The 21,615-nt window shown below is 41.6% G+C and overlaps 1 protein-coding gene across 6 annotated transcripts in view; it reads left to right on the top strand.

Moving 5' to 3' along the window:
• Positions 1-21,615, top strand: part of RALGAPB (Ral GTPase activating protein non-catalytic subunit beta) — a 111,311-nt gene that overhangs the window by 79,190 nt on the left and 10,506 nt on the right. For all 6 annotated transcript variants that reach the window (XM_073309965.1, XM_073309966.1, XM_073309970.1 and 3 more), the window contains 9 exons: positions 3,300-3,451; positions 4,815-5,002; positions 6,975-7,081; positions 8,750-8,902; positions 9,600-9,809; positions 10,888-11,046; positions 16,342-16,507; positions 18,335-18,457; positions 20,582-20,718. In XM_073309965.1, the coding sequence (XP_073166066.1) occupies positions 3,300-3,451; positions 4,815-5,002; positions 6,975-7,081; positions 8,750-8,902; positions 9,600-9,809; positions 10,888-11,046; positions 16,342-16,507; positions 18,335-18,457; positions 20,582-20,718 (1,395 nt within the window). The remainder of the gene's footprint in view (positions 1-3,299; positions 3,452-4,814; positions 5,003-6,974; positions 7,082-8,749; positions 8,903-9,599; positions 9,810-10,887; positions 11,047-16,341; positions 16,508-18,334; positions 18,458-20,581; positions 20,719-21,615) is intronic.

Below are 21,615 nucleotides of genomic sequence, written 5' to 3'. Positions count from 1 at the left end.
TGAGATAAAATAAGCAGGAGGAAAAAACCACCACTTCCTGCCATACTCATCATAAAGAAGCAAAAAAGAGAACATGTACCCAGTTTTTAAAAAATTCCTTTGGTCACCTTCAGCAATGTTCTGTAAACAGTGTTTTGTTTGGGAATCATGTTCTTAGGTGGTGGTTAGCAAGAGTAGGTTTAAATAGAGGTGTAGGGTTTTCTTCGAGGGGCAGGTTCTCAGATGGTGTTACTCTATTTATTTACTTCAGTGGAGATGTACTGACCTACCTCAGCTGAGGAGCTCACCCGTTACGGTGCCAGTGCTCCTTATATTTTGGTGTTTTAAATCACTGTCTCTGCGTCTGCATATTTTGAACATTCTGGGCCAATTTTTAATGTGCACCCACGAACAGTTATTCCCTTTGTATCCACAGATAGGCCAGGTGTGTGCACAAATACATACAATGCTCCGCAATCTCAAGGCAGCAACATGAAGATATGTATTTTGAAGTAGCACTTATACACCGTTAGCAGACATAGTCCTAAAAGGTTTTCATTTTTATCAAATGGCTTCTCCCAGTGAATCAGGGGCTGAGCTGTTTGTCTTTGGCAGCATGGTCTCAGTGGACTTTGTGTGTTCTTTCATACATTGAAGGTTTTCAACATTGATCACACATTGACTATATGCAGTTAACTCATATCATCACTTTATATTCCACATCAAGTGTTGGTTCATTCTGGATTCATGAGGTGGTCTTTAATCCCTTTAAAAATATTTTAGAGCCCACTATCGTGGGATGGCAGCAGTGCAGAGCTCTCACCTAACCTCTTAGGTCTGCTAGAGGCCTGGCACCTTATTCGTAGGCAGTATCTTGTGAAGACCAGTGTATCATCAGGAATTTCCTGGATTACAAGGAGAAAAAATTGCTACAGCTCCCCAGATGGAAGGGAGTTCAATGTGTGTTAGTAAACCATGTGTAGATTCCATGCCTTTCCTCTATAAGACACCGTAGAACCTCAGAGTTAGGAACGCCTGAGTTACAAACTGACGAGTCAGCCACGCACTTCGTTTGGAACCAGAAGTACACAATCAGGCAGCAGCAGAGACCCAAAAAAAAGCGCAAATACGGTACAGTACTGTATTAAACATAAACTACTAAAAAAATAAAGGGAAGGCAGCATTTTTCTTCAGCATAGTAAAGTTTCAAAGCTGTATTAAATAAACTTTTGAAAGAACTGAAATGTTTGTAACCCTGAAGAAAACATTGTAGAGTTACAAACAACCTCCATTCCCAAGGTGTTCATAACTCTGAGGTTCTACTGTAAATGATACTTCTCCCCTGGAATATCCAAGTTTGACCCTTTTACAACAACACTGGGAGCTACATCCTACCTTGCAACAGCTCCCAAAGAAAAAAATTTCACTCTTTGGGTTTTTATGTGACATGACTGCAGTTCAAGAAAGTTCAGCAGAATGGCCCCGTCACCAGCAAACCTTCTCTCCGTCACCGCTATGGATGCACTAATTGACTCCCTGTGTGTCTCAGTAGATTTGATGCTGCTTAGCTGTTTAGTTGTAGTTTTTTCATTGAGGCTGAATGAGCAAGCTGAGGGTTTCATTTTACATTATGAAGGTTCTTTGCAATTGCAAGGGTTAGAAACTTAGAAGAAGAAAAGCTGACTGTGAAGAAATAGTAGAAATATGGAAAAGAGCTGCAACACTCTCTGGGATTCTGCTTAAAACATCAGAAGCAATCTTTCTGAAATGCATTTAATACATGTCTGCTTAAATATTTTTATAGAAGACTTTTTCTGGATCACTCTCCTAATAACATCCTCTCTGTTGTGTTCCACATATATAACTGTGAAGAGATGGTGTATAATTTTAACTTGTGTATAACATTTAGCAGCATTCTTCTAATGTGCTTTTGTACAAATTCGGCAAAGCTTTTTTGAGGGCCTACGTTTTTGCATTCTACCATGTACGTGTGTAGTTGGGATAGTCTTCTAGCAGTGCAAGAGCCTCAAAACTATATTTGATCAGCAAAACTCACATGGCAGAACTTCATTTGAATTGACAATACATCATTAGAAAGACAAGGTGGGTGAGGTGATATCGTTTATTGGTCCAACTTCTGTTGGCGAGAAAGTCAAGTTTTTGAGCTACACAGAGCTCTCCTTGTGGTCCAGGAAAGGCACTCAGCGTGTCACAGATAAATGCAAGATTGAACAAATAGTTTAGCATAAATAGTTAGCACATATTCCAAGGAATCATTCAAGGTGAAGTGGTCCATTAACACACCTGCAGTCTAGGACAAAAAGGGGGATTAGTGGGTTACAGATTATTGTAATAAGCCATCAGTCCAGTGTCTATATTAAGACCGTGATTCTTAATATTTAGCAGAGTTATGAATTTAAGCTCCCAGACGCGTCTTTTGAAACTATTGCACAGTTTTGAGAATGAGGACTGATAGGTCAGATATAGCGTGATCGCTTTGTGAATAGTGTTCGCCCACAGATGATTGGGTGCTTTTGTCTTTCATTATTTTCCTGTGTGAGTTCATTTGAGAGTATAGCGATTCTGGTTTCACCCACATAGTTGTTTCTGGAGCACTTATGTTGTACCTCATCCAGTGCACTCATCCAGTGTTATGATAGGCATGTGTAGGATCCATGAATCTTGAAAGTTGGGTTGTGGGGGGTGTTCCTCATTGTAGCAGTGAAGATAAATCTGCGGGTTTTGCATCTCTTGTTTTGGCACGGTCTGGTGCCACTTTGAGTTGGTGTGTCCTGGTCTGTGGGGAGTTTACTTCTGTTGATGATCTTAGAGAGGTTGGGGGGTTGTTTGAAGGCCAGAAGAGGGGGCTTTGGAAAGATTTCTTTCAGAGTGGGTTCCTTGCTGAATATGGGTTGTAGTTGTTTGATGATACCCTATATGGCTTCCAGTGTGGTGTGGAAAGTGACAACGTAGGAGTGTACAGTTGATGGGGTTTTTCTGTATTTAAGCCGGTTTTCTTGGGGTATTTGGGTGGCCCGTTATATGATGTGCTCTACTTCTCTGGAGTATCCTTGTTGGGTGACGGTGGTTTAGAGTGTGTTAAGGTGTGTATCCCAGACTTTCCCCTTGGAGCATATTCTGTGGTATCTAAGTGCCTTGCTGTAGATAACAGATTTCTTGGTGTGCTTGGGTGGATATGAAGGTAGGTGTGTTGATCTGTGGCTATAATGGTGGTGATACATCATTGTTGCATGAAATTCTTTAGGGAGGACCAGATCTGTGTGTTTTGCTTTAAACAATTTGTCCCTTTCCCACTTTAGGACTGTTTAAAAGAGGTGTTGGAGATTGTGGAATTGGGCATCTCAGGAAGTAAATCCAAAAACAGTGAACAAGAGGTCAAGTACAAAGGAGATAAAGAACCAAATCCTGCGTCAATGAGGGTGAAGGATGCAGCTGAAGCTACATTAACATGGTATGGTATTCATCAGAATATGTCAGCTGCCTGGCAGGATTTTGCTGCTGGGGAAATTAGCATTCAGAAGAACACTGTTTTAATGGGTGGGCATGATGGGTGATAGACTGGGTAACTTGGGATGGATAGATATTTTTCACTTGCTAACTTTACAAGTGGCTTGCAAAAGGGGGTAACTTCCTTCTCTTTTATTCCACTTGTAGTAAATTGTCATACAGTTTAATGTGAACTATAAAATGATTCCATGTAGTTACCAAGATAAATGTAACTATTCACCAGAAACTTGCAGATAAACTAGGTATTGCATAAAAATACTTATGCATATATTGCTGTAGTCCAGGCACTTTCCCTTTATCTATGTAAATAAAATTATTAATGGGGGGGAAAAGATTTAACTATTAAATATGCTCATATCTGGTGGTGATTTTACTTCTGGTCAGCTTTTTTAAAGGGCATAATTTCTGGGGGAGAGCTCAGGTAGATCCACAGCAATCTCCTACCTGATCTCTCCCCCAGAAATTACGCCTTTTAAAAAAGCTCTGTCAAGAGGTAGTATCATCACCAGACATAATCATTCCCTCATTCACTGTTCTTGGCCAGGGTATTTCTTCAGAAATTAAACCCTGAGATGGTGCTGTTCCATTGGTGGAGACAGATAATATCTGGGAAAATAGTAAAATAATAATTAAAAAAAACCCACCCTGCATAATTTCACATTATTATTGATTATTTTTATCGCAGTAGTGCCCATGGACCCCAATCTGGGTCAGGGGCTCCATTATGCTAGGTGCTGTACAACCACATATGAAGACCTGGTCCTCATCCTGAAGAGTTTGCAATCTGAAAACTTCAAAGGCTGAACTCCTCAATTAGGGGCCTAGGTTCATGAAGGCTCTGCTGAATAATTTCTGTTCAAAGTAACACTAAAGCAGTGATAGCAAGCACACCTACTATGGCTGCTACAGTGCTTGGGATTCAAGAAGGGATTAGGAGTTAAACACTTCAATGGACAATAAGAATAGTCAGATATATACGAAAAGTTAAAATAAATAAAAAAGGGGTAGAAATTCTCATGCTTCAAAGCATTCCCAAACTGCTGATTTCCTGTGATAAAGAAGTAACTTCCCGAATGGACAGGTTATTTGTTCCTCATGGGGTTTCTTGCATTGTCCTCTGAAGCCTTCAATTATTGGTCCCTGTTGGAGACAGGACTTGGATTATGTGGATCATTGGTTTGATCAGTTGTCAAATTCCTATGTCAGGATGCAAAGGGAACAACATATCTAAAAGTTCCCATCTCAGACAGGATCAAGATGCGTCTTTTTAGGATGTGTTGTTGACTGAATTCTTCTCTGATTTGCAGTATTATGCAGTTACTTGGAGCATTTCCTTCACCCAGTGGCCCTGCCTCTCCTTGCAGCCTGGTGAATGAAACCACCTTAATTAAATACTCCCGTCTACCTACCATTAACAAACACAGCTTCCGCTACTTTGTCCTTGATAATAGTGTCATTCTGGCAATGTTGGAACAGCCTTTAGGGAATGAGCAAAGTAAGTTAAACATTTTATGTCGTCTTGGTTCTGTAGATCAAAATTCTTCGTAGCATATCTGCAAAATGAGTTTGTTTTAGTTAGGCTGTTCTTTTGCCTTTCACACACTGGTAATCCTGTTCTACAGGGTGTTCCACTGAACTGTGGAACACTGGCATGTAATTGCAGGGATTTATACAATAAGATCAACAAAGTGTCACTGTAGTTACAATGAATATAAACCCTGCCAAATTCTCCAACAAAATGTGCACTAACCTGTGAGATCGCATGCTTTTAGCTGACTGCTCTGTAAATACAGCTGAAGGAAAAAAAGCAGTAACACTTCAGTACATTTTAAAAAGTCACACATTCCACTCCATAAAAGGGTGAATGCTTAAAATGTATGTCAGACTACATGGATTTGTGTTTAACTAGCAGCTGCTGTGTGTGTTATTGATTTGCTCAGTTTAAGGCTCTGTTGCTATTAAATATTTCGGTGGGTACGGACTCCCAGCCGCTGCATTGCGTCATTGCTTTTCATCTGTAGGGGCTTAACTTCAATTGAGCTCCAATTTCTAGCAGACACTGGGTGAGCCATTCCACTGCACTAGTGGCATTAGCTGTAAAGGAGATGTGCAACAGGGTATCTGTGCCATAACCCATGTCTCCTTACAAACTCTGCGAGCAGTTTCACGTGTACTTTGAACAAGAAGGGAATTTGAGTAAGAGCTCTGCAGTACCCTGCGCAAGCATGCCCTAGAGCTGAAAAACACTAGCTCCAAATCACTATCTGGGCGTTCCTGCATAAAAAGGGGGACACTTAAGAGTGGTTCCATCCACTCTGGCAGAATGTTGACTGTATCATAAATAGGCATGTCAGACAGATCTAACAGTTAGCATGGGCGCATGGTCCTTGTATCACTGGTCAATGGCCTTCTGGCTATGGACTAGTTCATTCCCATATGTGGGACTGACCAGGATCAAGGAAATCTGAAGACTCCGAATCTCTGTAATCTTTCCCCAAAATGGGAGACGTGATACTAGCCTATAATTACAAGGTCATCAGTATGAAGTGATGACTTTAGTAGGGGCCTCACCCATGCCTCAGTGAGAGTGGCTGAGCACCCTATCCTCAGATGGACGCTGACAGTGTCCACCACAATGGGCCTATCCTCTTTGCCAGCCAAAAAGAAACATGGGTCCAGTTACCAGGTTGTGGCCCAAAGTGCCCGTAGCACTGCTCTAACTTCACTGACCATCACTAGCTTTAAATTCTAGCAGAGAGTTTTGTCCCATTTGGACACTGATGAACACCTGCACCCATATCTATCCAATCAAAGCAAGTTTACAATAACACTCCTTGACTTTCTTAGAATAGTACACACTCTCTCTCAAGTGAGCAGTTCTTCTCTCTCAGAATAATGTTGTGTTTGTCCTAAGTTGTCCCAATATCACTGGCATTAAAATTCTCCAAGGACTGGTCCAAATCCATGTTGTTGTTCTCAGATGCTGCTGATGTGTCTTGGCCTGTACAGCAAAGTAAACGTACAAACATGCACGTCCCTCTATGAATCCACTTGCTGCACATCTGAGCAGGCAGCAGATTTTTTTGATCTTCTGGCCTTCTGCACGCAGACATTACAATCTGTTCGCTGCGTTGTGATGAAACTGACCACTTCTCGCAGTCGAACCAAGGTGATCTGGAGCAAGGGTATGAGTCCACTTGGAATGTTAAGAGAGGCCAGCAGAACAGTATTTCCATGTTGCAGCAAAGATCATCCTTTATTTTTGCTACCCTTCAGGGATCTGTCTTATGGGTCAGATGGGAGGAGTTACCCTGAAAATCACACAAGTTTACATGGTGATATAGTATATTGAAACTTTTACGGGTATGAATACATTTGTCTGTCTGTGCTGATCACTTAGGTGTTTGTCAGTTGCATTAAATTATTACATAATATATTAAAATATGTTTTATCTGTGCACTCTGCAGATGACTCTTTCCCCTCTGTCACGGTTCTGATCCGTGGGGTGTCTGGAAGACTTGCGTGGGCCCAGCAACTTTGCCTTTTGCCAAGAGGAGCGAAAGCAAATCAAAAGGTCTCTATCAGAGCCCAATGGGAAATATGTAACATACAGATGCTCAGCAGAAATTTCACTAAAATTGCAAAATAACCCACAGAATTGGTGACTGTATGTATGGCTGAGTCACAGTGCCCTTAACTGTGGGTAATGATACACATCTCTGGCGCTCTTTACAAATTTATTAACATACTAGAGTGTGAGTGTTGAACAAAAATGATGCTTACTTCTCAATTGTTTGTGTGTAAGGGCAACAGTCCCCGCATTGTTAGAAAGTGTCGCATGAGGGGACTGTATATGTCCTTCAGTGTTCAGACATTAATAGTTTGAGTGGAGGTGATGCCATAGCTTCTGGGACTCTTGGCTCTTGTGAACATTTTCCAGCATTATGGTTTTGACATACATTTCTCTGGTTTTTGGGGATGACTGGAAATGGATTTATTACACTGAAACAACGACACAGACTGTGGTTGAAATTTGGGGCTGTCAGCCTCCGCTGTCCCTTTTATATTTAGGTCACCTTCTACAAATCCAAAAATATAGGGAACCCCCCAAGCAAAACTTAAATTGCTCTTAGCAGTCTACCCATGGCTAAGCAAGCTTTGGGGCAGCATATAATCCTTGTAATGCTTCTAAAGCTACCCTGGCACTTATGCAGATGTGTCCCTCAGTTAGGACATTTAATGGTATGGCAAGATAGTGAGGTTTGATAGAAACTATGGAAAGGTTCTCTTGGCATGTGAAATACTTGTTGGTGTCAGTGGGAGTGTATCAAGGATACAGCGCTGCTTACTGTTTAGCATTTTGTACCCCTAAATTTAAAAAAAAAAGGCAAGCTAGTAATGTGGCGCTCCGGGCAACCCCAAAGACTCTTATCCTGCGTAGCTTATGTGGCAGTGTGTTCCCACTCAGACTTTGGGGTTTGGATAACTCTGGTGGTCATGAGGACCTGATCGTACAGCTGAGAGCAAAATACAGTAATTACACAGTTTCCACAGTATGCATCCGATGAAGTGAGCTGTAGCTCACGAAAGCTTATGCTCAAATAAATTGGTTAGTCTCTAAGGTGCCACAAGTACTCCTTTTCTTTTTGCGAATACAGACTAACACGGCTGTTACTCTGAAACCAGTAATTATAAGCTGTATGCAAGCTTCTTGCATACCTCAGCCAGTGAGTTCATCCTGACCTGCAATATCCCTCCTGTGCAGCCCTGGGCTCATCAGCCTGACACGCAGCACCCTTCCCTGGTTTAGTCATACATTCAGTAGGGCCTAGGTGGAGACAATCAGAAATAATCTTTAGCTCTCTTTAAACATTTATTAGAATTGGTTTAACCTAAAACTAAAGCAACCCCAGAAAGGCTTGCAACTTCCATGTAATTGAATGGGATTGGTGGCGTAGAGATTGTGTTGAAAACCGGGGTTCATAGGTACCATGAGTCAAACCACCATAATGAGTAGGACTGAATATCAAACTTTGCTTTAAAACTTATAATCCTTACAAGTGAATAATATTTAGTTTTCTGAATGCTTTCTTAAATAAATAAATAAAGCCTATTGTTACCTGTGGTTATGAATCTGTGATATTGTGATAGAAATAATTTTCTTTGTGTATAATATAAATGTATTGCGCTACAGGACAAAGCATTTAAATTGGACATAAAATTGTTCCCTTCATTGTAACAGATGTTTTTACCAGAACCTCGACCTGCTCCTAAAAATGATGTTGGAATCAAATACAGTGTGAGACACCGGCCCTTTCCTGAGGAGGTGGACAAGATCCCCTTTGTGAAAGCTGACCTGAGCATTCCAGACTTGCATGAAATTGTTAATGAAGAAGTAAGAGGTTTTAGTCTTTGATTATTTCCTCTGTTCTTTGCCCATCAGCTTCAGAGTCCATTTGGTAAATTATACCCTTTACGTGGCACTTAACTCTAAAGCTTTCCTGTTGGAAAAGGTATTGTAGTAGAATGTTACCAACTTCCGTTAATGAGGTGACAAACTCACTGCAGCTTAGTGAAGTCCAGGAACTATCTAGGGATGATGGTAGGACCTGTGATATGACTCTACCTATTATTGGCCTATTGGGGAGCCCCACACAATATGTTTTGCCCTAATCCTGACACACTATAATGACCTGAAGCAGTGACTTGTTTCCTGCTGCTGCTCCAGAGACAGAGGTTAGCACCACTTCTGTCTTGTGAGAGCTCTTGTAAATGTGGCATTATTAGATTAGAGTGAAAAATGTGCTATTCTTCCAGCTCATTTGAAGGACAAATATTGGATATGTCGTTTGCCACAGTTGTCCTAAACAAATATGATACTGATTGGGGAGTTTCATGTCACATCCACTGACCCTCCTCCACATTGGTGGGACCTCACTACTCTGTGCTCCCATAAACATGGGGAGTGTTCCAGGAACTGTTCAAACTTGTGGTTTGTTCCTCTGTGAACTAGCTAGGGAGGTGCTTTGAAATGCTGGGAAAGAGATGTTGCTGGAATCAGTATTCCATATCTGTGAAATAATGTGTTTCAGTTGGAAGAGCGGCATGAGAAGCTGAGGAATGGTATGGCCCAACAGATCACTTATGAGACATCTATAGATCAGCAGAGTGAAGAGGAGTGGCGCAAGAAGAGTTTCCCTGACCCTATTACTGAGTGTAAGCCCCCGCCTCCTGCCCAGGAATTCCAGACAGCACGCCTCTTCCTCTCGCATTTTGGATTTCTGTCATTAGAGGCACTGAAGGTGACTTGATATCTCCCTTCCTATTGCACAAATAATCTCAAACACCCCAATACCCTGTAGGACAAAACAGTGTCATTTAGCAGCTTTGCTAATGGAGTTTTCTCTTGTGTAAATATACTGCTGGAGCTAGTCACTGTTATGATAGCTGTGGTCTGCTACGATGTAGGGAAATGAACCCCTGAACGTCTCAGGAGTTCTGGAAGCCAGGGGTATAGCGGTCTAATGCTTCAAGCTTTGACTGAAGAGCTCTAAGCTGGTTTTACAAAAGGTACCTCAATTGGGATAATTACATATTGTGACCTTGAAATTCTTCCTGCAATTTCAGTTGGATGCCATAGTGGCTTTCAGCCCTAAACATTTCTGTAGGATTGCAGTATTCTGTTAAACAGATCCAGTTATCCATACATATATGGTTTGTAAGTTGTTACATAAAGCACTTTTGGATACATATAATGGAAACACTAGCTAAATGTACAAGTTATTTTATGAGTTAGTACAGATAATCCAATTTTCAGATGGAAACACTGCCTCCTGCTTTTGGTCTCTCTATATCTCACCGTGGAGTTTGTCTCTAGCTCTGTAGAGACTGTCAACAAACCGAGAATTGAGCTGTTGCAGAAATAATAATCACAAGAAGTACTTAGTGATTTCTTTCTTCCAGATGGTCTGCAAAACAAAGTGCATGTGGAGTTAAGCACAGTGTTTGTGTGCTACAAGTCCTCACTAGCCTGGGTGTGGGGGAAAGCATTAATATTAAAAAGTTCAAAATTATTTCTATCATTTCCATTCAGGGAAATCTCTTGGTTCTTCTAGAATTTCTTTTGTGAACCAGGGACACAGTGACATCAAATAGTGCAAGCTTCTTTGCAAAACCATACAAAACAAGGCTTTTGTGGTGTCACATTTATGTCATGTTAGAAATTTAAGTTACGGTTTTGATCTTATTTAGAAAAAAAAATGCATTTATTATGGTCAATGTATTTTAAAATGATTCATACTGAAACCATCAAAGAACATTACTGGTGGAAAGGGGTTTTTTTAATAGTTAAAAATTTGAACTTCTTTGTTTTCTGGGTAGGAAACTGCTAACAGCCGTCTACCTCCTCATCTGATTGCACTTGACTCCACTCTCCCTGGGTTTTTTGATGACCTTGGTTACTTGGATCTACTGCCATGTCGTCCTTTTGATACAGTTTTCATTTTCTATATGAAGGCAGGCCAGAAAACAAGCCAGGAGGTAGGTGAAAAATTGGAGCACTGATTGGTCTCAGTTTGTCTTTGCTTCATTTACCTCTTAGTTATATAGCAATGTGGTCTAATGGCTGGAGCAGAGGACTGGGACTCAGGATTCTTGGCTCTGCACTGTGTTGCTGTGTGGTCTCCAACAAGTCACTGTGCTTTGTTTTTCGTCTGTAAAATGAGGAGAATTACTAGTTATGTTTGCCAAAAGGATTAATAATGCTTTGTTATCCAGTACTGGTCTAAATGTATAGACACCCGTCTGCAGAACCTGATGTTAAAGGGACACTTTCAAGGTTCACAGGCCCAACGTACGACCAGTACCATAACTTGTTCCAGTGGTGTGCAAAGACCAAGTCGTTTGCTTTTGTAGGCTTTCATTTCAAACAGAAATGTCAATGAATTGGAAAACTAAATGTACAAGTAAAAAGGAGTTATTGCTTTGAAAGGTATATGTTGCACTGACTATACTTGTTTGCGTTCAAACGTTATCAGTAGTGAGAGTATCAGGGTAGAGGACTGCAGAGCCAAACAGCGACATCCTTGCATCTGAACTGTAGCTTGGAAACCCACTTTTCTAAAAGAGAGTGTATAAATTCATCATAAGGAGACATTTTTATAGTGCCTTCCCCTCATTCCCTGTGTACTCCATGCTGTACGTAGTGTAAATGTAGGTGTCTGTCACAGAACTAATTAATTTACTCCAGGCACCCTCTCCACATCTTAGAAGCTTGGAAATGTTTAGCTAACAAAATGCAGCACAACCTTGTTTATCTTAAACACATGGGTGGAACATATTGTTACTGTTACCTGAAGCCAGGATCATGCCACCTGACAACCTTTCAGATAAGTGATGTTTGGGTGTCGAAAGCCTGTGCAGCTGGCTTTTCCCGGGCCAGACATCTTAGTATGATAAAATAGGGCTAAGGCATGTAAGTTAAAGTACCTTATTCCTGCTGAGCCAGCTGCTCTGATCCATGCATTTTTATGGGCTTAGGCAAATAAAGATTTCTTAGTAGAAACCATAATCCTGCAGAGCTGGACAGCCTTCAGGAGCCCAACCAGCAGTCTATTATTGTGGGGTCAGTCCTGTAGACTTTGACGTCTGGTGGTAAGGTAGGAGGCCCTGAGCACATTGTTTCAGACTCTGTATTGCTGGTACCCCCAAATTATCCAAAGGTTTTGGGTATTCCCTGAGGTCTTCAGGTAATGTACTTGATTTCCTGAATCACCTAACGTGCACTAAGTCATGTGATCAAAGCCAAGTTAATAAAAAATACACTACTGTTCCTATCTCCACAGGACTGAACGGGAGGTGAGGAACTCAGGGTATTTCCCACTTTCTAAAAGTACTGAGATTTAATTTTTATGGTGTTTGCACTGACCGTAATCACCTTAAGATCAAATGTAACCCCTTCTCTAGTGTTATCCAATGCTACCCTAGATGAGTGGCTGAGCCCTATCTGCAGAGGGACAAGATCAGAGCAAAGACCAAGTGAAGTTTATTGCCTCTGAAATGCTAGCTGGCTGACACTATCCAGTTGTTCTTACTCTCTACAGCAAGTGAAGGGAGCTCTTTGAGCTAGCTGGAGAGGGGTTTTTTTTCTGTTCTTGGGGCGAATTTACCCCCTTCAAACTTGTTGCTTCTGTCAGGTTCTGAGGGAGGACAGGTAGCAGCAGCTCTGTTGGCTGTCCCTCCGGGTGAATCAGCCTTGCATCATAAGAGGCCGGGATGGCATATAACTTATTCCTCTCTTCACCAGCTTCATTGAAATTGTCCCATGGTTTGTCTTTATGGTAGCCATATCCTCTTTTCAAATAGCACAATATAAAATTGTTTCTGTAGCCTTAGATACACATGTCCCATTTGCAGCTCTGACTCCTTCTCTGATTGCACCACTACAAGTGTTAGGCCTCATACTGTTTCCTTTCCTGGGGTGGAAACCTGTGATTCTCCCACTCCTAGATTGTGTCTTAGGCTACAGTACCCTGTGCATTAACCATGTTTGTCCAGCAGGTCCAACTGGACTCCCTCTCTACAGTTTTTCCGTTTTGGAGTGTGTAAATAGCAGTAAATCAGTGACTCCAAACAGCTTCTTAAAACAAAGTATTGTTTAATCTTAACAGTAGGAACAAAGCAGAATATAAGAGAAAAGGTTTTGAAACAACAAAGGCCTACCACATCCTCCTTATGGGGACCCTGCTAGTTGTAACTTCCCTTAGCCTCTGGAGTCTGGGTTCACCTTTCCCCTCCCTGAGAGTCTCTCTTAGTTCAGGCCAAAGTTCTCTCCTCCAGTATTTTCTGAGCCTGGTTAAACCAGTTTGGGTAACTCAGCAGGAACATTTGTGTGTGTGTGTCGGGGGGGGGGGGGGTAGTAATGTTAGAGTCAATAGTCCCAGGAGTTTGCTGAGGAGCAGTTATCTGGGCTGTTGTCCTCCTTCTTGCCCACATTTCTTGATCATCCTGCTATTGAATTAACCCCATATGCATACAGTAAACATTCCAATATCCCAGGTCACATACAGTATTCATGGACTGTTACAGAACAGCTTTGAATCTATCGTAATGCACACATAGCATCTTATAGTACTGTACAACACAGCACTGTACACACGCAACAAAGTCCTTGAAAATCACTGATACAAAAACTACCCAGAAAAAACATATTGTAGCAGTGTGCTACGGAGGCAGAATAGTAAATTGAAGTAGTAATGAGCAGCATTATGTGCTGACATATGTTAGGAGGTTGTAATCCCCTTTCTCTAAATATATTATTTAATTTTAAAATTTTATGATTCATTTTAGGCAAGTATGCAACCAGTCCAAACTGCTGAATAGAATTGAAATATTTAGGAATTGGAAATACCTACACTTTTATGTCCTCTTAAGGAAAAATTAGCTTTCACTTGAGTCTGTGTACAGCTTCTATATACCATTTCTCCCATGGATTTATAGGTACATATCAGCAATTTAAAGTGTATTCAGCACTTTTTGAAAGAAAATTATGCAGTTTGAATCATCGTGTAAGAACAGGTTCCATGAGAAATACATTGGGTAAACAGCTGCATAAAGGTACACTAAAATAGGACATTGCTGAGAAACAGTATGTTACTACATTGTTTTTCAGCGGTCGGTCTGTATCAAAAGAAATTTTTGTGTGACTATAGTCCATATGTAGTAACAGAACCATTAAAATACATGTAAAGTCTGTGTCGTTAAAACCTGATCTTCTGAGTTGCATTTGCTTGCCTAGTTGTGGTATGGAAGTAGTGTATCTGACCACCCATGTGCATGTGCAAATGTGTGCACAATTCTGAAACTCTGAACAAATCTGGGGCACAGTGATAACCATGTATTACCAGATGCTACGCGCTTCAGACAACTAGCAGTTTTCCAACCTAACTGGTCTTGTGTCCCATCTTTATGGGCAGGGCTGTTAATACCCGTGATCTTCTTTCGCCTTTTGATAGAGCCTCACATGTGATGTAATTATTTATCCAGGCAAATGGAAATGGCCGCATAATAGCTATTTTTTAAAAATAGCCACATAGTTATGCTCCAGAATGTAAATTTTCCTTAAAAACATCTCTAGCCTTATTTAGAGCTCTGAAGATCAGCCTTTCTAATGTGAATGAGATCTAAACCCATTCAGCTGTGTATGCCTGAGTTTGCAGATGGCCCAGAACAATACTTCTGAGACTTGTGAACCCTCATATCAATGCAGCTGAACCATAACCAAACACTGAATGTTATCATTAACTGTCTCACTACTGACCATGTTAACAAAGCCTTCCATGTAATGTGTGTATCCACTGTTGGATAGGGTGAAATGAGGCTCTTGGGATGGGTGGGTGCAAGGAGGCTCTTACTTATACTGTAAGCACATTGTTCTGGTTGTATAGTCCCTAGCACACTGGGGCCCTGTGTGCTGGTGCTGTATGAATACTGCAGACCCTTCTTGCTCCATATTTAAAGTCCTCTCTCCCATGTCCCAGGAAGGAGAGAGAGAGATGAGCTTCATCCCCCTCCTTCTTCAGGAGACCTAACCGTCTCCTATGTGCTAAACACCACAAGTGCCTCCTACCCCTTCCTGCCTGCAAAAGCTCCACAGTCTCCTACATGCTTTTCAAAACCTCCTCCCGACCTCAGTGATGCCTAAAATGCAGCTCTTTGTGCGTTCTATAAAAAACCTGTGGGACTGGGCGTGGAGGGGAGAGTAAAACTGAACTCGGACTCAAAATAACGAGACGTGGCAGAATTAGATTTTTATGTATAGTTTTGGTGGATAATATCAGTATTTATTTTTAAGCATTTGTAAAATAGATTTAAATTTTCACAGTTGCACAAAATTAAGCATTTTTAGCATTTTTGTAGTGTTTTTCTTTTTTTACATTTTCAGTTGCTGGCAATTAATGGGTGGGTTCAGCCAATAATAATTAAATGGCAGCAGACATTGAGATTCAAAAAAGTTACACCTTTATAACCATTAAAACACCCATTATCAACATATCAAAATACACAATGTAAATATCCCTAAATCAGACAGAGTTCTCAAGCAGCATTTTTCTTGCTTTGCCTGACTGTAAATTTCAATGATCTATGGAAATATTTTTTCATCAGTTTGTGTGCATGGTGGAAGTTTACTGATTTAAAAATCTAATCTTTCCAAGCCCAAGAATGAGCAAGGAACTTCATACTGATGATACAGCACAGGATCAGGAGGCGAGAGTGAAAGGGACATGTCTGTAGGTCCTGCTGCATTATTTTCAGTCTAATGTGTTGTGTAAGACATGGGGCCTTGCCTTTATATCACTGTTCAGATTTCATCCAGGTCAGCAGTGGTTAATTGGCACCAGACATCTCTGTGCCTCAGTGCTGCAATGAGATTTGCACAGAAAGACCCCAGAACTAAGTGAGGCTTTGTGTTGGCTCAGAAGTCTGTTCCTGATGCATTCATTACAGGATTAAGGCCCTGGGACCTGTGTGGAATGAGTGGGAAATGTCGGTGTTGCCCAAAACAAAGCCAACAAACTCATCAACTTGTAATTGGCTCCCTCAGTCTCAGCAAAGAGAAATGAAAGAGTCAGGGAGACTGAACTATTGTCACTCAGAGAGAGAGAGAGAGGTTCTTTAAAACCAGACTGAGGCACCTGAGTAACGTGGCCAAGGCTGTACTGCTCTAGGTATGATTAGAGGACGTTTTGTCAGCACCACATTTGCTGTATAGAAAACTTCAGTGAAAACTGCCGCCTCCAGCTTTCTGTTCATATTGTGAATTGGAATATGTTGCAGATTCTGAAGAATGTAGAGTCTTCCAGAAATGTTCAGCCACACTTCCTAGAATTCCTGCTGTCTCTTGGCTGGGCCGTAGATGTGGGAAAGCACCCTGGTTGGACTGGTCATGTTTCAACAAGTTGGTCCATTAACAGTTGCAGTGATGAAGAGGGACCTGAGCAAGGTAAGATCTGGTACTTGTTTAGTGAATTGTAACTCTGTGGCTCTTTCAGAATGCACAGGCTGTTGAAATTTCTTGCTTCGGGATGTACTAATTCCTTGGAGCACTGTAAATCTTGTTTCTTTCCATATAAGTCTGCCTACATTTGCTAGTATTTGGTGTACAGCTTTTATTATACCCAAGACTTTTTTTTTTTTCTTTTTAATGATGCTATTTATTTAAAGTTAAGTCTGAAGTGCACAAACCTGAAGTACAGAACAATAATGTTCTTGTGTACAGTTGCGAGGAGATATTGAGTCAGGTCAATTCTGCATCCATGCCTGTTCCATATTTTAATTAACAATATGGAGGGTGGAGTTTAATGTGATGTGATACAAGCAAATATTCAGATAGAATCAGAGGTTTGACATGTGTTTCAGTGCACAGGATGTACTGTGCGACTTGAGAAACTGACTGTAAATATATTAAATTGAGATTTGATCAAGATAAACTTAAAAGCAGTTCATATAGAAAGGAATAGCAAAAATATAGACTAGGGTAATATTGGCTACTCAGAAGTACCATATAGGAGTGTCAAACTCGTTATAACGAGAGGATCGGATTCCATGTTTAATTATGGTCCATTGGCCAGGATATAAATTCAGGACTTCATACTCCCTTAGTTCCCACACTGCTGTCAGTGGGTGTTTGAAGAGAGAGCAGTAGGAGAATGCAGCCTATATGTAGTAATTATGTTTAATATTTAGTCCCTTATTGTAACATTCAGTATCATTCAGTGAAAAAATTGCTGCCTTTAGGCCACTGCTATTGCTGCCCTCTCTCTCCTCCTCTTTTTTTCTTCCTTTTCCTTTCTTTGTGAGAGTTCTTTGTTCTTCATTCTGCTTTTCTTCCTAGCAGCAACTCTCACTTCCCTGCTGGCTTCATTCCCATCCATTTTCCTGTTCTGTCAGCTCAAATGGTCAGCAATGCAGTGTGGAGGCTGACGTATTCTTGGGCTTTAGTGTTGGTGCTCCAATGAGATGACTGGAGAACGTGGCAGTTCACACCCCTCAGAGATATTGTATCAGGCTGTCCAGAGACTTTGGTAGACATCGGTGTGCTGGTTTACACTTGGTTCACCTTTGGAAGGTTTTCTTTGCAACTATGATGGCTCAAACCATTTCTTTAAATGTAAAGGCAAGATTCTGGGGAGCCTAAATGTCATGAGAGCCACAAATATATCATCCAGGCTGGATCTGGTCTGTGGTCTATATGTCTGACAGCCCTGGTACAGAGTTTAGATGAGTTGATAACTGAGTGGCCAACCATGCAGTGTTGCAAAAAGGCTAGTATTTTTATTGGGCTGTAGTAATAGCAGTATCAAACAAGTGAGGAAACTATTCTGCTCTGACTAGGCCATAGCTGGAATCTTGAATTCCAGTTTGGCCACCACATTTCAGTCAATAGAGATAAATTGGAGACCACCAGAGGAAAGCTATTAATGATGAAATGAGTGGGCAGGTTTAGAGAGCTGAGGGCATTCATTCAGGGGAGGAAACATAGCTATCCACAAATATCTGAGGGGAGACTGCAATATGGCCAGGGATTAATTGTACTCTTAGTAAGCAAGTACGGAAGGGGATAAGTAGGCAATTTTAAAGATTGCCACGGCTGTGGTTGTTGCATGGTAATAACTAGATTTGAGTGTGCACTTCAGCTTTCATCTTAACTTCTTTCTTTTACTCCTTTACCCCAGGTGAGTCCTGGTGCTTGCAAGTCCTTTACTGGTGAAGTGCATAAGGAGTTGTGAAGCTCTTTCTTTTGACTTAACTTTTGTTTCTTCCTTCTCAGATGAAATTGTTTCTTCAGAAGACACTGGACCGAGCATATTCAATGGGCAGAAGAAGGTTCTGTATTATGCTGATGCCCTTACAGAAATAGCATTCGTTGTTCCCTCCCCAGTGGAGTCCTTAAGTAAGATCACTGTATACATGCCATGTGTGTTTTTAAAAACACTTTGTTTACATAGCTCTTCTTTGACCCAGGCCTGTGTTAACAGAGATAATTTAATATTTATGTTACTGGCGCACCCAGAGGCCCCAGTTAGAAACACAGCCCCAAATACAGATTCTTCACTAAATAAATGTGGGGGAAGGATCAAATCAGCGGTGTCAGTTGTAAGTGATTTGTTACAAAATTGGTTCCTAAAATGTATAATAAAAAGAAAAATCCTGATGTGGCAATATCATCTATTTCCCACTCCTTCGTATGATGGAGCCCAAGCCTTGAGCGGCCAGTCAGGTTTTCACTGCAGGAGTGCAGTCTCCTGAGCTTGTCGTAGAATAGGGGATGGCAGCCCCTGCACGGTGGCTGTGATTCCAATATGCACCTGTCTGCTGAGCTCATGAGTTCAGAGCAGCTCTGCAGGCAGTGGATTGCTTTGGGGGGGGGGGGGGGGGGTTTCTTGGATAATGTGCCCCTAGGACGTGCCTGGAGAAATACCCGCTTAATTATGCGCTCCAAGAATTAGAGCATTTGCTAACCCTTTACCCCAAAATATGCAGTGGAGTCGCTCTTGGATCAAAGGGTGGTTGTGCTGTTATCTGCACTGCCAGATGTCCCTCCCCTCCCCTCCCCTGAACACACCTTGTCTCTTAGCTCCTGTTGGCCCAATCTCCAGCTTCTCTCTCTCGGGGCTCCCTTTAGATCTCTCCTCCAGTCTGTTGTTCCCACTCCACCGGAGCATGCATACATACGCACGCTCTTCCCTCTCCACCCAAACCTTCCTCTCCATGCTCTGCTAACTACAGTTTCACTTAATCCAGCTGCCACACCAACCAACCCTGCCCATTCCATCCAACTGTTTCTCTGCTGCGCCCCAGTACCCAGATGAAATCTCAGATGAATTCAGAAATGAGAGAATGCTAGACTTGGAGGGTGAGAAATCGTACTGCATAGGAAACATGAAACCTAATGGGACATTGTCAAAAGCAGACCCCCCTCCCCCCCATGCCTAGTGATCTTAGCTTCTCTCAGTTTCTAGAGCTCCCAGACTCACTGGCAGGGCATTCTCTGAGAGGGGCCCTGAATTTTAGAGCTCACGCTAATTCACCACCCTCAGAATCCTAAATAGGTAGGTCTCTTGACCTTCAGGTCTCACTGGAAATCTAGTATTTTGAGATTTATATAAGTATCTGGATAGGCACTAACTCTGTTTTATGTAAATGTAAATAAATAGTGAAAGAAAATCCTGTATGTGTTGCAAATACAATTTGCAGTGTTAGAACAAAAGGTGGCAAACCGACTGCTAGCTTTGGTCAAGTATCACATTTTGCTGACCAAAGTTTTGAATGTGGTGAATGGTCTTCTCTTTACCATCTGGGAGATGGACTCTTGCCACACATGGCTGTTGAAAAATGGAGGAGGGGGGAAGAGAGTGCTTGGATCTGTTGTTAACTAGGATTGTCAAGGTCTCCTGTTTTGTGAAGGCAAAGGGCCAGTCAGTTTAGAGTCTGCTCAAGATACCATCTTTCCTGATGTCAAGCGTGGTCTACTTCCTCCTTGTCTAGAAAACTGCCAAGGAAAAGGGTGGATGATCAGGTTAGCAGTGACTGGCTAACTTTACTGTCCTCTAGTTTCCTACAGTTTCTTTGTCCCTTATCAGTCTGGCTTGAGACCTGAGCATAACTTTAAGACTGCAGAGAAATCTATGGTTGTTGATCACCTCCTAATGAAGGACAAGGGTCATGTGTCATGGTAGTCTTATTAGATTATTCAACAGCCTTTGTTTCTGTTGACTGAAGTGTTGACTCTCTGTGGAACTGGCTGGGGTTACTAGCTTAATGACACACCGGCTAGAGGGCTCTGTAAAAGGCAAGTGCTTCTTTGAAACAAGCTTTTGATATTTTTCTCTTATCATTCTTCTTCACACCCTTGGTTGGATTTGGCATGTTTTTCCCCACCCTGTCCCATTTTTAGCAATATGTGTAGCATTGCTGTGTACTCTGAGTAATCATGGGCATATTTAACTTCAGAATCTTAAACTTCACCTTTTTTGCCAGAAGGAAAACATTCTTTCCTCTTCCTTTTGGCTTTCAGCTGATTCATTGGAAAGCAATGTCTCAGACCAAGAAAGTGACTCTAACATGGATCTTCTGCCTGGGATACTAAAGCAGCCATCTCTGACACTTGAACTCTTCCCCAATCATACAGACAATCTCAATTCCTCGCAGCGGGTAAGGCAATGTATCATTTGCAGCAAAGGGCTGTATTGTGTGCAAATTGTTATGTTTCTACAGCAAATACAGTAGATGTTTATAGCACTGATATGTGTAATCCAGCTTTTTAGTATTTGAAACTCTTCATCAATAGGCCTTAGTGATTATTAACAGCAATCTGGAGTCTCTGTTCTGATTTTGTTGATGCCCACAGTTGCAATAGCAGTAGGAGATTGCTGTGTCATAGTATTTATATACATATTTAAAATCCTATGGTTAGATTAAATATTCTAACCCTTGGTCTACATCCCAAACTCATGAAACATGTCCAAAGAAAACTGGCATGTCGTACTTATGAAACTGGTTAGAATCTAACCCATATTGTAGAAATTCAGAATGGACCAGTATGTATTGAAATTGCAAAGTTTTCCCACCTGCTCTGTTTAAAATCCCATGTTAGTTACAGTACATGTGTAAAGTTCAAGGTGCTGAGTCCTGCAGCAGCAGCTGCTGAAATTACAAGCATGGAAGAGTTCTGTTTATGGTGGGTACAAAACCAATCCTGTCATAACTTTGTAAGTGAGGGATTTGTAGAAACCACATTTCTTATATGAAACACTGGCCCAAAGTCTAAACGTGTTGTGACAAAGTTCCTCCTCTACCTTGGTGGGTCTTGCGCTTTTTGGCGGATTTGCTCACCTTGGAGCTTCACAGCAGCCCTCAGTTTGGCCGTTTTCATGAACCCACAGTCCAGGTCAACTCCTCCTGTGTCTGACCAGGAGTTGGGAGGTTTGGGGGGAACCCAGGCCCGCCCTCTACTCCGGGTTCCAGCCCAGGGTCCTGTGGAATGCAGCTGTTTAGAGTGCCTCCTGGAACAGCTGTGCAACAGCAACAACTCCCTGGGCTACTTCCCTA

This window comes from Lepidochelys kempii, chromosome 13 (assembly GCF_965140265.1).
Source record: "Lepidochelys kempii isolate rLepKem1 chromosome 13, rLepKem1.hap2, whole genome shotgun sequence".
NCBI classification, from domain to species: domain Eukaryota; kingdom Metazoa; phylum Chordata; order Testudines; family Cheloniidae; genus Lepidochelys; species Lepidochelys kempii.
Note: the sequence above shows the minus strand (reverse complement) of the source record. Positions and strands in the feature narration are given on the sequence as shown.